General features: G+C 47.2%; 1 protein-coding gene and 1 long non-coding RNA gene across 5 annotated transcripts in view; one reads left to right on the plus strand and one right to left on the minus strand.

Moving 5' to 3' along the window:
- The window catches only part of LOC142782929 (uncharacterized), a 59,704-nt gene extending 53,593 nt beyond the window's left edge, over positions 1-6,111 (minus strand). Inside the window, exon 1 of the long non-coding RNA XR_012888411.1 lies at positions 5,891-6,111. This is a non-coding gene — a long non-coding RNA (uncharacterized LOC142782929). The remainder of the gene's footprint in view (positions 1-5,890) is intronic.
- DUBAI (Deubiquitinating apoptotic inhibitor) overlaps positions 1-12,367 on the plus strand; it is a 119,898-nt gene that overhangs the window by 55,513 nt on the left and 52,018 nt on the right. For all 4 annotated transcript variants that reach the window (XM_075882271.1, XM_075882270.1, XM_037429349.2 and 1 more), the window contains exon 6: positions 12,126-12,353. In XM_075882271.1, coding sequence (XP_075738386.1) covers positions 12,126-12,353 — 228 coding nt within the window. The remainder of the gene's footprint in view (positions 1-12,125; positions 12,354-12,367) is intronic.

Raw genomic sequence — 12,367 nt, forward strand, 5'->3', positions numbered from 1 at the left:
GGTCATTGGTGGGTTGGCAAGTATATCCAGAACCTCGTTGGTGCAACTTGCGTCCAGGTAGGCGACGATGTAATCGTAGTGGGTACCTTCTTGCATGATGTGCGCCGAAGAAAACTGGGCTTCGACCTGGGCAAACCAGAGTTCTGGGGAAACCACCCAAAACGGCGGAAGCTTGACAGCAACATGCCAGGAAGCAGTGTGCGCGATGGCTTCTGGAGGAACTCTGACGTCCTCAGCAGGGCCGGCAGGTGCGGCCTTTGTTTTGGAGGCGTTGCAATAAGGCTGCGGTTTCTGGGACTGCAGTTCCTGTTGGAGCTGTTGCTTTTGTAGGCGCAGAGCAGTGAGGGCTTCTCGGTCTGCCACGATCGTGCCGTTAGATCGTTTTCTGGGTCAGCAGATGTGGGATGCTGTGTCGAGAGAAAGATGCATCCTTAACATAAAACGTAACGTTTATTAACTGGATAGCAGCAGCGGTGTGAGCACTGAGCTTGGCAGCTTGGGTTTTATAGCCGGCAGTGGTGACGTAAGCGTCTGGCAAAATTGCGGTGGCGCTGTCTTTTATCAGAAGCGTGTTCCAGTAAGTGGTCGTGTCACTTCGGGCTAGTCAGTGGCGAGACGGAGGCTGCGCAGGACTGTGCGCAGTAGTCGCCACTGTGAGCGAGCCTGCAGTGGGGTGGTGAACAACGTTTATTGCGGTCGGAACGAGGCAGATATAGGGAAGAATTTAGACGAATTTAGACGTTATTTAGACGAAATGGCTGGTTACGTCAGAGTGACTCACCCATGCTACATCTCCCTTTTCTTGGGGAAGAAGTTAATTACACAGCTCTTTCTGGTTGTGGGTAGCAGCAAGGCTCCCGGCGTGTCCTTGTGCTTTTATGTAGCTCTTGAGCGGGCTGCGCGTCGTCTAGTCGTTCGGACTCGTCACGAAGACTCTCTTCGGTATGTGTAGGTGCGTCTCGCAGATACTCGCGAGTACATCTAATTTCCTGGCCCCCCTCAGTCTTCACCACCACAGAGCGGGGCGTCTCAGCTGGCCTGAGAAAGACCGCTGGTGTTAAGGTCTTTACGTAGGTATCGTATGTAATTGCCCTCTGGCCAGGTGACAGGGGGGGTGGCAGGTTCCTGGAGCGGCGATTGTAATGGATCCTCTGGCGTTGGCTAATTTTCTGGTGACTGTTATGGACGGCTCGGTCGGGCACAGTCTCCGGCACCAGGTGGCTTGTGGGTATGGGCAGTAGGGTCCTCGTCTGCCTTCCCATCAGTCTGTGCACGGTGGGATTTCAAAACAGAATCTCGCGGTGTATTACGCCATTCAATCAGAGCCATGTGGAAATCTGGGGTTTTGAGAGAGCACTTTTTTAATAGTTTCTTGGCTTCTTGCTCTGCCCTCTTAGTCATACTGTTTGAGCGTGGATGATATGGGTTTGACGTTATCATCGTCATCATTTATTGAACCCTTAAAGGCCCCTTGCGGGGTATTACATAAGTGGGAGGAAAAAACACAAATCAACAGATGCATGATTGTCAATGGTACAAAGCATAATCGAAAGTGAACTACATGATAAAAAACAATGTCAACAGAAGGAAAAATATATATATATACATGGAAGAAAACGGCAACAATTGTAAATTAACTAACATATCAAGTGATTTCGGATTAGCTGTTTAAGTTTTAAGGGGTTTTGTTCGTGCACTATGGATTCAGGCAGGTTGTTCCAGTCTTCAATGGCAGTAGGTAAAAATGATTTATTGAAAGCGTTAGTTGAACCATGTAAGTGCTGTAAACATAGGGAGTTAAAGAGGCGACGCGATGAACGGGTGGGAGATAGAAGAACGGTGTTGCGTTGCGACGGGAAATTATGGTATAGTTTGTGCAGAAGGCAGAGCCGGCAGAGGTGGATATTGCAGAGCCTACATAAAAAGTCTTTGAATTCTGTGTTGTTAAATGGCGGCCTCTTTTCGATGTCTTGAGAAAAACTTGAAACTTGCCACTACTTCTGATACGCGAGGGGCGTAGTGCTTGCCAAGTGTGGTAAAAATTTCGGTCAGTCCTGCATGAGCGGGCCTGCTTGGTGCTAGGAGGCCTCGTAGCAGAGAATAAGTCTCTGGACCGCAGCATGTCAAAAATACGGCTGTCTGCTTGTCGCTCAAAATTTCGTTCGCGATGAAGTACAGCTCGGCCCGCTCACGGTATTCCGCCCACTCCGATGTACTCGGGTCGAACGGATCCAGCTTCCCGACGACAGGCATGACGACGTGTGATTGTGCTGTGCCCGTCCGGTTCGTCAGTCGACCTCGTTGCCACTTGTGATAACCGGATAGTCCTGGGCCATGCCGATCGCTGGACCGAATCACACACACGTACGTTGGCGGTTGTTCCACACTGACCGGCTGGTCATGTGCGCCGTATTTATTTCCTTGCGACATTGACGCCCCTGGGCGCCGGAACGGCAAACTAATCTTATCACAAATACAGTTTACCATCAATCCCAGTCTTATGCACACGGCAGGCCCAACGCGTCTTGGTGGCTTTCAGCTGTCGTCACCAGTAGCGAACACAAAACTCGTAGACTCCGAAGGGCCTACCAGTGGCCCTGTTGCCGTTGTTTAGTGCATGATCAATAACTTTCAACTTTAAAGAAGCCGTGTAGCTTCAGTACCGCCCATAACGTGACAAGATTACTGACACAACATACAAAACACACCGCAACGTGCACTTGCCGCTTTGGCTTGGCTTAGATTGGATTGAATCTCCGTGCAATAATAGTACGCTTGATGCTTATGAGATGGCGCAGATGGCACGAGCTATCGTCATCAACTGCTGGAACGAGTAGATGGAACGAGATGGAACGAGTAGATGACATTATTGCGGTAGATTTCGGGAGTGCGATAATTACTCGAGAAAAAAAAATCGTATTTTTGTTGGGCGATGTGAGGGTGCAAGATTTATGCAAGTGCGAGGTTTACGCGAATAAATCTAGCAACGTAGCTGCTTGTGCTTCTTTCGCTTGTTTTGTGAACTGGGTAGCACTAGAAAATAGCGTGAACTCACTCTTCCAAGTTTTTCTTGCAAGCCAGGTGTTGCCTGGTGTATCCAACGACTTTGGCGGCGGCAAGATCGTTGACAGCAAAAGGGCTGGCGGCGTGGCCATTTTAGCTCGGCACCGTTGCCACCATGTAAGTCGGCCTACAGTCGAGGGATGAACAACGTTTATTGCGGTTGAAACGAAGCAGATATAGGAAAGAATGGTGACGTAGCGGGTCACGTGATTTTGACAAAATGGCTGGTTGAGTAAGAGTGACTCAGCCATGCTACAGCCACATGGTTATGGCATGCTCATTGGTCTTCAGAAACCTGATCTTGATGAGCAAGTCGTGCGCAGCTTTAGGCGATGGAATAAGACTCCTGAGCTTCTCACACTTCGTCCCCTTGGATTTGTCGCTTCTCAAGAAAGACAAAATGGCATGCCATTTGTCCAAAATATCTACTAGAGCTTCATAAAAAGAAAACCACCTCGACGGACATGCCGTTTTCTGCGACTTGACGGTCATACTTAAGGTCAAGCACAAAAAATTAAACTGTTGGCGCAGCGCGTGCGACAATTTTAACATGGCAGGAAAGTGCTCAATAAAATCATGACCTATGTTCAGTGAGCTTTTCTTCTACCTTCCAGAGCTTTCTTCCGTAGGTGGCACACATCTTTGAAGTGCAGCGGCGTGAATTCAGGGTTGGAGAGTTACAAGTTCCTGTGGAGTTCCTGCAGGTTGGAAACTGAGTCAGAGCACAGTACAGCTACATCGCCTAAGGTGTTTCCAACCTTCTGTAGGGCTGTTTGTATCATCATTCCATTTGATACTGGCTTATACTGCAGCACTATTTGCTAGTCGATCATGGAGATTCTATGTCAGGGAAGCCCGTCATCGTAGAATGTTGCAAGCAATGGCATGGCCTTGCTTCCACGAAGTTCCGGTGACTCACCGATGTTGATGGAAGTGGGCCCGTCTTTCATCAAAGAGCTTAATGTCGCAAAGTCTTTGTCACTGACCGCATGTAGGTATTTCTAATATAGTTGGTCACTACCTGGCATCATTCAGGCTGCTGGACACTTGCTTCAAAAAACGCTGCCAAGATACCCATCTGCCTGGTGCAGTGGAATCCTACCATGACAGAGTGCATAGCAAAACTGATGATGGATGTCATTTGCATCTTCTCTTCTTGAGCGGGCCCGAGTGATGCATTATTCCTTAGCTGTGGTGAGTTGCCCATGAGATAGGAATAAAAAATAATGTGAACAGATCAGACTCCATCTAAGGAAGTCTGTTTAGAGTCGGGCATAAAAGTAAGTGTGGATGATGAAACTTCATGAAACGGTATGAAGCATGCTGTATTCACTCTCATGCAGCTGTTAATTTAAAGCATCAACACGTCAGCAAGATCTCACCTGTGTGTGCGTGGTGCTTCTTCATATGGACGTGGTACTGTGATCATGAATGCTCTGCACTTCTCACTTCGTCCTTGCCGTTGGTAATGCTGTCACACGGCAAAGCTTATAAACAATGACTCCTTCAAAGGATGTCAACTCTTAGAAATCACTATATGTTTTTACGTAGTCGCCGCAAAGCTTTCACTTGATGTGCCCTAGAAATATGTCATGTGAGCATGCGAAGGTTTCCGGGAGCAGTCTGTCCACGCTCGGCCCTCACTGTCGAGGCTGTCTGAAACTGTTCTCTCTCACATGCGCGTGCTCGAGAAAGCAGACAAATCACATGCACCCAATACTATGACTGCAATCCACTTCAGTGAAATTTCTTGAGGAGGGCAGTGGCGACAGCAGGCGGTGAAGCCCGGCGCCCTTATATTTGATGTTGTCTAGGTGTCCTAGCACCGCTGTTTCCTGGGGACCGTATATCAAGATGCCATTGCACGCTTTTAGTGCGCCTACATTCCTTGACGCGTCGTCTCTTGCATCGTGCGCAACAATGCTGTTATGAAATGTGCATTGGCTTCAGTCTTCGAGACAGTGTTGACACATGGTAAACATTAAATGTCCCAAACCGGAAGCTGTATAAATGAGCATTTGAAACTTGCCCTTTCAATAAAGAACAGAACCATATCATATTGCCCCTTGATATTGGAGTTTATCGGATAAATTTGAATTGTCAAACATTTTACCTTCGTATCATGATCGGATTTTTTCGGATAAAACCGTGAACACAGAGCCCTAGTAATGATGTAATAGAGTGGAATAAGCGAATGTTTGGTAATGATTCGAATGACAGAGCATTCCGGGCTGTAATGGTTTGAGGCTAAAAAGAAGAATTTAGATGTGTTAGTACGTGCTTGAACTCGTGTTATCAATTCATCATGGCGATTTCTAGCTGGTCATGACTTCAAAAATCGGATGAATGGAGACGCCTGTAGGGGCAATCGTTTTGAAATGAAAAAAAAAAAAAAAACTATAGCATCAATTTTTCTGGGAAGTTGAAGTCCTAAATTATTTTTTTGCATGATAGCTGTCAGGAAGTCTGTCATCCGGCACTTGGAGAAGATAAATCATTGTAGTCGTGTATGATAGCTGTCAGCAAGTCTGTCATCGGGCACTTAGAGAAGATAAGTCAGATATACTTATGTTGAGTAATATTAATGGCATGAATGTTTTTTTAGTGTTAGTGTCCTAAATTAAGTATGCATTCTTGAGAGTAGGTCTTATAATGGTATTACAGTTGATCCAAGATATATTGAACTCGAAGGGGATCGCTAAGTATTTTGATATATCGATCATTCAAACTAAAAATATGCGCATTTAGGGCCTAAATTAAAGCATTTCAGCCCTCGGAAATCGTTACAAGCGCTAACATAACGATTCGTTCAAATAAGTGAATTCACCTCTTTCGACCACATTGATTGATGCAGAAGGCTTATGCAAGCTTTGTAGCACGGCAAAAGGTTGGTTAGCGGTGGCAGTGAAGGTGGTGGCATATTCATAACTGTACGGCTCCACTTCCGTGGCAATGGCAACCATGATCTCAGCATCGATGCAGTCAGAAACTGCTACGTTGTCATCTGCACCAATGAAGTCGCTCACTGTCCGAGATGGTGCCCGGAAACGCTGGTAAGTCGCAGGAATCACTGAGGCACTGCACGCGGTTGTCAGCCGTCATGAAGCACCCGAAGTAGTCACCTGGCCTGCAAAAAATGTTTATGACAGTGCTTTACTTGACGTCGCTCCTAGCGCCAGTCCTAATTTTATTGCATATGGACGGTCACGGCAGGTTGTTGCCGTCACACCACCTTCGTCATTCACGTATATGTGTGTGTATATACATACACACACACAGGGAAGGATGCGCTAGCCTCCTCTTTGCGAACATTGCCTTTCCGGCTGAGGTCATCTGCGTGGGCTCTTATCTCATGAGCGAACAAGACGGGAAGGGGGAGAGCTTATAGTTGTCGCGGCAGCGATCAGCGCGTGGCTCTTGCCCTTGCAGCAGACAGGCGCTTCTATGGGCTGCGCTCTCAACAAGAAAAAAATGGTTTCAAAAGCGTACCTGGAGCGGCTGTTCACATATAGATGCGCTTTACACACAACAAACTACCACCAGCGGCGACACGCTACGTACAGCTTTTAGTACCAGGAGAGAGTTTCTTACATATATCTAGAGGGAAGTGTGGCGCCGCCGTCTATGCGAATTTCTAAAGGAGCGATGTTGAAGCGCTGGGAATGATGGCATATGTGTCTGCGACGCTTGTGTTAGCAGGTGTTGAGCGAGGCTTCAGCTCAAAAGCGAATATGACTGCTTAAATAAAGCTTCCCTAAAACAAAACGTTTATATGCGGATCTCATTGACGCATATTATATTCTATAATAAAAGTCCACTCACTTTGACGACACTACCAAACGGCGAAGGCAAGAAATAGACGACATAATTGCGGCAGAAAGAACGCTCGCTTTGTCGTCTGTCTGCTAAGTTTTGTAGCCGGTGGTTACTTCTTACACTTTGTACAATTGCACATCAGCGTAGACGGTTCTAAAATACAACACGTTTCTGTGCAATGACAAAAATAAGTAGCTCATTACATGCTCTTTTAGTAAGAAATCAATCATTTTACCGTGAAGCCAGACGTGTCTTTGAGGTATACAAATCCGAGTCAAGTTCAAAGCTCACGTATCCCGGCATTCCCTTGCATCCAGCAGCTCACCATCGCCAGATTTTCTTCTAGGTATGATTGTGAGAAACTCAATGAGTACCAGCTTGCACTGCCCATGGGAGGTGCTTCTCGTCAACGCCGTCACTATGCACGAGCCTTGTTGTGGACATCTACTATGACCACACTGCAGGACACTTGATTACTTGGCAAGCGCATGTCTACTGCAATTAGTATTGCTCCTAAAAATGCTAGCCTTGCTTCGTAAAACATTTGGATATGTTGCTACTGGCATTCATTGCCCTAACTTTTTGACGAAACTGTGACTTTTTATCATTACGGTGCGGGTCAAAAATGTTCAGTTCAACTCCGAAATGAGGATTTATTAGGAACGAGGCAATAAGTACTCTAGGTTCAAAAAGCAACACTGCATTCTTATCATGGACATGTAGGCAATATCGATAAAATCAAAAACACTGCACATCTCGAGGGCCATGCTTTTCATGATCGCATGCTCATCGCATGCCATTGTGCACTAACAAACAAGGTAGGGAGTTCGAACATTGCAACAAAATTGCAGAGTCACTTCGCATTCTGATTTCGGTGTTCTCGGCAATCGGTCTTTTTTAAATACACTTCGCCCATGTGTTAAGACCTGCAGATCACGCATGAAGCATACTGGTGCACTGGCAAGTGTCGTACAACAAACCAGATCAGCGCGAGGAAATAACATCTCTTTTTCGTGACCTGGGCGCAAAAAAGGATCAGAACTTGTTAGAATGGGGCGGAAAATGGATGAATATTTGCTAAAAAAAATGCACTTTCTGAGCTTCGGCGCGGCGCAGCATTTGATATGGCGGGTGCACCGGTCCCACACTTTTGCATGGGAAATTCGAGGAGATTTCTCAACTGTTTGATATAGCCAATAATTCGATATATCCTATTTTGATATATCAGGGATTGACTGTATAGACTAACAACTTTACCGATGGCAGGGCTGAACAAAGTTTGTACTTAAGAAAGCATAATTTACAGAAAGATAATGTGCAAGTGTCGGGTACATGCATGTTCCAACTTAAGTTCTTTGTTATCGTTATGCCAAGGTACTTGTATTCACTGACCTTTCTCAGTATGTGAGTCCGAAGAGCATGTACACTGTTTTATATCCCATTGGTTATTTCATTGAAAAACATAAGTAAGGCAGGGATTTGGAAATCGTTAATCATTCAGGGTAATAGTTTCTTTAAACAAGACACAAGCATCGGTGAATAGCCTTATTCGAACTGGGACGTTAAACCCCACATATCAATCAATCAATCAATCAGCCTTATTCGAACATGTTCATGGACAACCTTAACAATATTGCTGTATCATCTAGTTTTCCGAAGACTGGTGGGAAGTAGGCGATGCAAGATGGCAGGATTGGGGTGAACAATATGATGGGTGACAAGATAGCGGTGAGTGGGACTGGTGATCATGCGGTGATGGTGAGCGACGGTAAGGCACGGGAGCAGCTGGTGAACTGAGGCGACTAATGGTGAGGTTGGAATTGACCATAATTTGTCTCTGGGCGAGGGTTGGATTTACAGGATGCCTGATGTCAATACCACTTGCTGTTGCAATATAGAGTCACGTGGCCAATACGATGGCAGTTGAAGCAAATGAACCGGTTGTCAGCAGTGCTGCACTCAGTGGGAATGCAGGGGAGCTCCTGGCCTTGGGTGGACGAAAGTCTCGGACCACGGTCAATCGGTTGGAAGGGAGTGGCAGTGCACAGAGTCTAGGCCAATATTAGAAAGACGGACAATGGCATGCTCTAGTGGTACCATTTCCGAGCGTGAATCACAGGAATGAGAGCACTTGGAAGCAGGAGAGATAGTTCTGAGTTCACGTCACACTATCTTCATCACGTGCTCCGCAGTCAGCAGTGCCTCTGGTAGATGGGTGCCTTCACAGGACCACATTGCTGCCGCGTTAGGAAGTCGGGTCAATTGATGGGCAATGTGTTGGCTTTTGGCGGTGTGAAAACGCTGGCGCTCACAGATGATAGAATCTACTGTGTCACAGTCCTTGCAGAACAAGAGATTAAATTTATCTGTTCCTTTTACATTATACGCCACTTTTTCTGACTACTGCATGCTGTCATCCGCTTTGCGGCCTGCCCCTAATATTACCACCTCTCATTTTGTCGCATCAGAAGAGCCTGAAGGTGCATCTACTTAGCTATGCTATGTGGGAATCACGTGCATTGCCACTCGATAACAACATGTGCTGTGCAGTAGGGGTGCGCACGTCCCACAGATTGTCTACAAAAGCACTAGCTGACACATTGCTTGGGGAGTTGGTAACGGACTGGCGTGGGGAATGCTGAACGTTGAAGCATGTGCGGTGGCCGTGAAGACCTTTAGCCGTTAACTGTTTGATTGTTCCCCTTGCTAATACATGTTTTCGCAAGTGTTGGGGCAGCGTTGTATTCTGTCGTTTGGCCAGACAGTGAGAACTAAGACAAGTGGCGCCCAAGGGGTATAAGTGGCCACATCTGGCAAGCAAGATGGATGCGGCGCTGGAACGACTCCTCCAGATAATAATGGAATGGCTCAATATAGTCTCTGCAGTGTTCTGTGCGGCGATGGGACGGGCTGAGTTCATGACCTATTGTGCTGCGAGGCGCGTTAGGGTCTCGACTACGGACTATGCCGAATGGCCGCTGCCCTCGTTTCGACAGAAATCAACACCATTGCAAGACGATGAAACTGGAGATGACAGTGCTGCCGATGGGGAGGCTCAAGTTACGGAGCCATCAGTGGACCACGCCCTGGCAGTGGCCACACACGAGGATAAAAAGTGTGTCACGGAAGACTCTGTTATAGAATTCGGAGACACGAGTCACGTGGCCGAGGAGCCCACGGTCCGGCATGCCAAGGACAAGCTAGAAAATGCCGCAGAAGTGTTGGCTGCAACAGAAGACAAAAGTACCAGAGATGAGGCTGTGGTGGCTTTGACCATGCCTTCCAACTGCAACGACTACTTGAAATTGGGTGTGGCGGACAAGGGCCAGGCCACTGTTGTGAGAGTGAGTGGCGTGGCTGTGCAGAGATACCGAAAGATTCTGAGGCTGCCGGCGACGAGACACCGTTTCCGAAAAAGGCTTGAAGCAGTGATGACTATGGAGGCCAGGGAAGATGTCACTAAAAAGGCCGTTGCACGCAAGAAAGTGGCTTACATAGCCACAAAGATGACAGCAGAAGCAACCGCAAAAAACTACCCTATCTGCAACCTGTGTGTGAGTGGTCTGGCCGTCACCGCTCAGACGGGTAACCACAACGCACTGCTCGGTAAGGCCAACCAGGTAATGCACACTGCGGCTTTCGTTGCGAGAAAGACTCCGGGCACATGCTGTTGTCACTTCACCAAGTGCATGAAGCACGAGCCCGGCGGCGCCCTGTGCAATTACGAGGTGTGGACGCTAGCTGCAGTGGCGGCTGCAACAACGCCCGTGACCGCTATGGCTTTTGGCAAAGTGCCCAAGACGGCGCCAACAGCAATGAAGGTGACATCGTCAACAAGGCCAACGACGGTGACGAATGGCAAGGACGATGCTGGGAGATGCAACGAAATTATCTACCAGCAACGAACTTTTTCTGAGGTACGGAATGTGTGGGAATCACATGCATCGCCACCCAATAACGGCACATGCTGCCCCGTAGGGGTGTGCGTGCCTCATAGATTGCCTACAAAAGCATTAGCTGACACATTGCTTGAAGAGTTTTGTGGCGAACTAGCGAGGTGTGTGCGCGCGTGGATTGCAAGACCGGTGTGATGAAGGCTGAACATTGAATGGCATGTGCGGTGGCTGTGAAGACCTTCAGCTGTTAGCTGTTTGATTGCTCTCTTTTCTAATAAATGTTTTCGCAGGTGTTGAGGCAGCATTGTATTTTGTCGTTTGGCCAGATGGCGAGAACTACCACAGTTGTCATTTTGCAGTCGGTTCAGTTTTGCAAAGATGTGCTTATACGAAAACATGCACTCTCTGTGGTGTCTTGCACTGGCATTTGACACTACGTCTGTGCGCAGTGGTTAGGGCACAACGCTTCGCTAAAATAGTCGAACACAACCTGTGAAGCTGTGACGTCATAGAAAACCAAGAGCCCCAGTGGGGTTCAGCCTCTCTGAACAACAAATGTCTTGTTTGATTGCCTTGCACTACAGCCCACTACCCATGCTGTGCTAAAAACGAAACTGAAACTGTAGAGAAAGACTTGTAGACACTTTGCGAGCTAACACCATTTAATCCAAAGTCTGTACTTCCTATCATTCTCATGGTGGTGCAATGATCGCAGCGCCAGTTTTCTGTCCAGGTTATTGTGTGAAACTGCTTGAGATCACTTCTGTTTCTCTGGCTTAGACAAAGAAAGTATTTATCGCAATAGGTGTGAATGTAATGCAAATACTGTTTACCAAAGGCAGAGAAGTTTGTTTATTGTGAAGCTGCGGGTGTCGCGTTTGAGACCCCTACCCTACACCAACCAAAAGGCTATCTTGGGAAGCAAAACAAACTTACTACCCCCTTCCTGCTCGTTCTTTTTGAGAAAAAGGATGATTTTCTTGCTTGTAGTGGCTGTAAAGGTCTGTTTACAGTGTATGAACTGCATTATGTGCAAATTTGTGGTTACCAATGGTTCCTGGACTGTCAAGAAACTGAGGTTTTGGCAAAAATAAACTATGAGCAGTAAGGTAATTTCACCGTCTGAAATTTTATGAAATAGGCATTCAGGTGAAAATACATCTATTTCATTAAACGTGGTGCAACTGCTTCATGTTTGTGACATCAACATTTGCATTAGAAAATGTGAGACTGCAAACTTCTCCAAATAACTCATATGCTGCTTTGAGGCGGGGGTTTTATCTGCTCCGGAAGCTGAGGATGCTAAAGTAGCTTCGGTCAATCGCATCACTGTAACTATTGATTGTGCAGCTCCTGCCGCCTTCTCTGGTGCCGACGGCCACCTGCTCCATGAGCAACAGTCTGAGTGGCTCTGCTGATGTGGAACCACTGGTGCGAGCATCCCGTCGGCTGCTGCAGTGTTTGGCCTGGCCTGGCATGACCTCAATGCACCTCTGGGTCATGGCAGCGCTGCGTGGATTTGTGGCTACAGGACGCTTTGCTCTTATTACCGACCTCTTTGAGTCCTCGGTTGACATGGTATGTATGTGCTT

Source organism: Rhipicephalus microplus, chromosome 2 (genome assembly GCF_043290135.1).
Source record: "Rhipicephalus microplus isolate Deutch F79 chromosome 2, USDA_Rmic, whole genome shotgun sequence".
Classification (NCBI taxonomy): domain Eukaryota; kingdom Metazoa; phylum Arthropoda; class Arachnida; order Ixodida; family Ixodidae; genus Rhipicephalus; species Rhipicephalus microplus.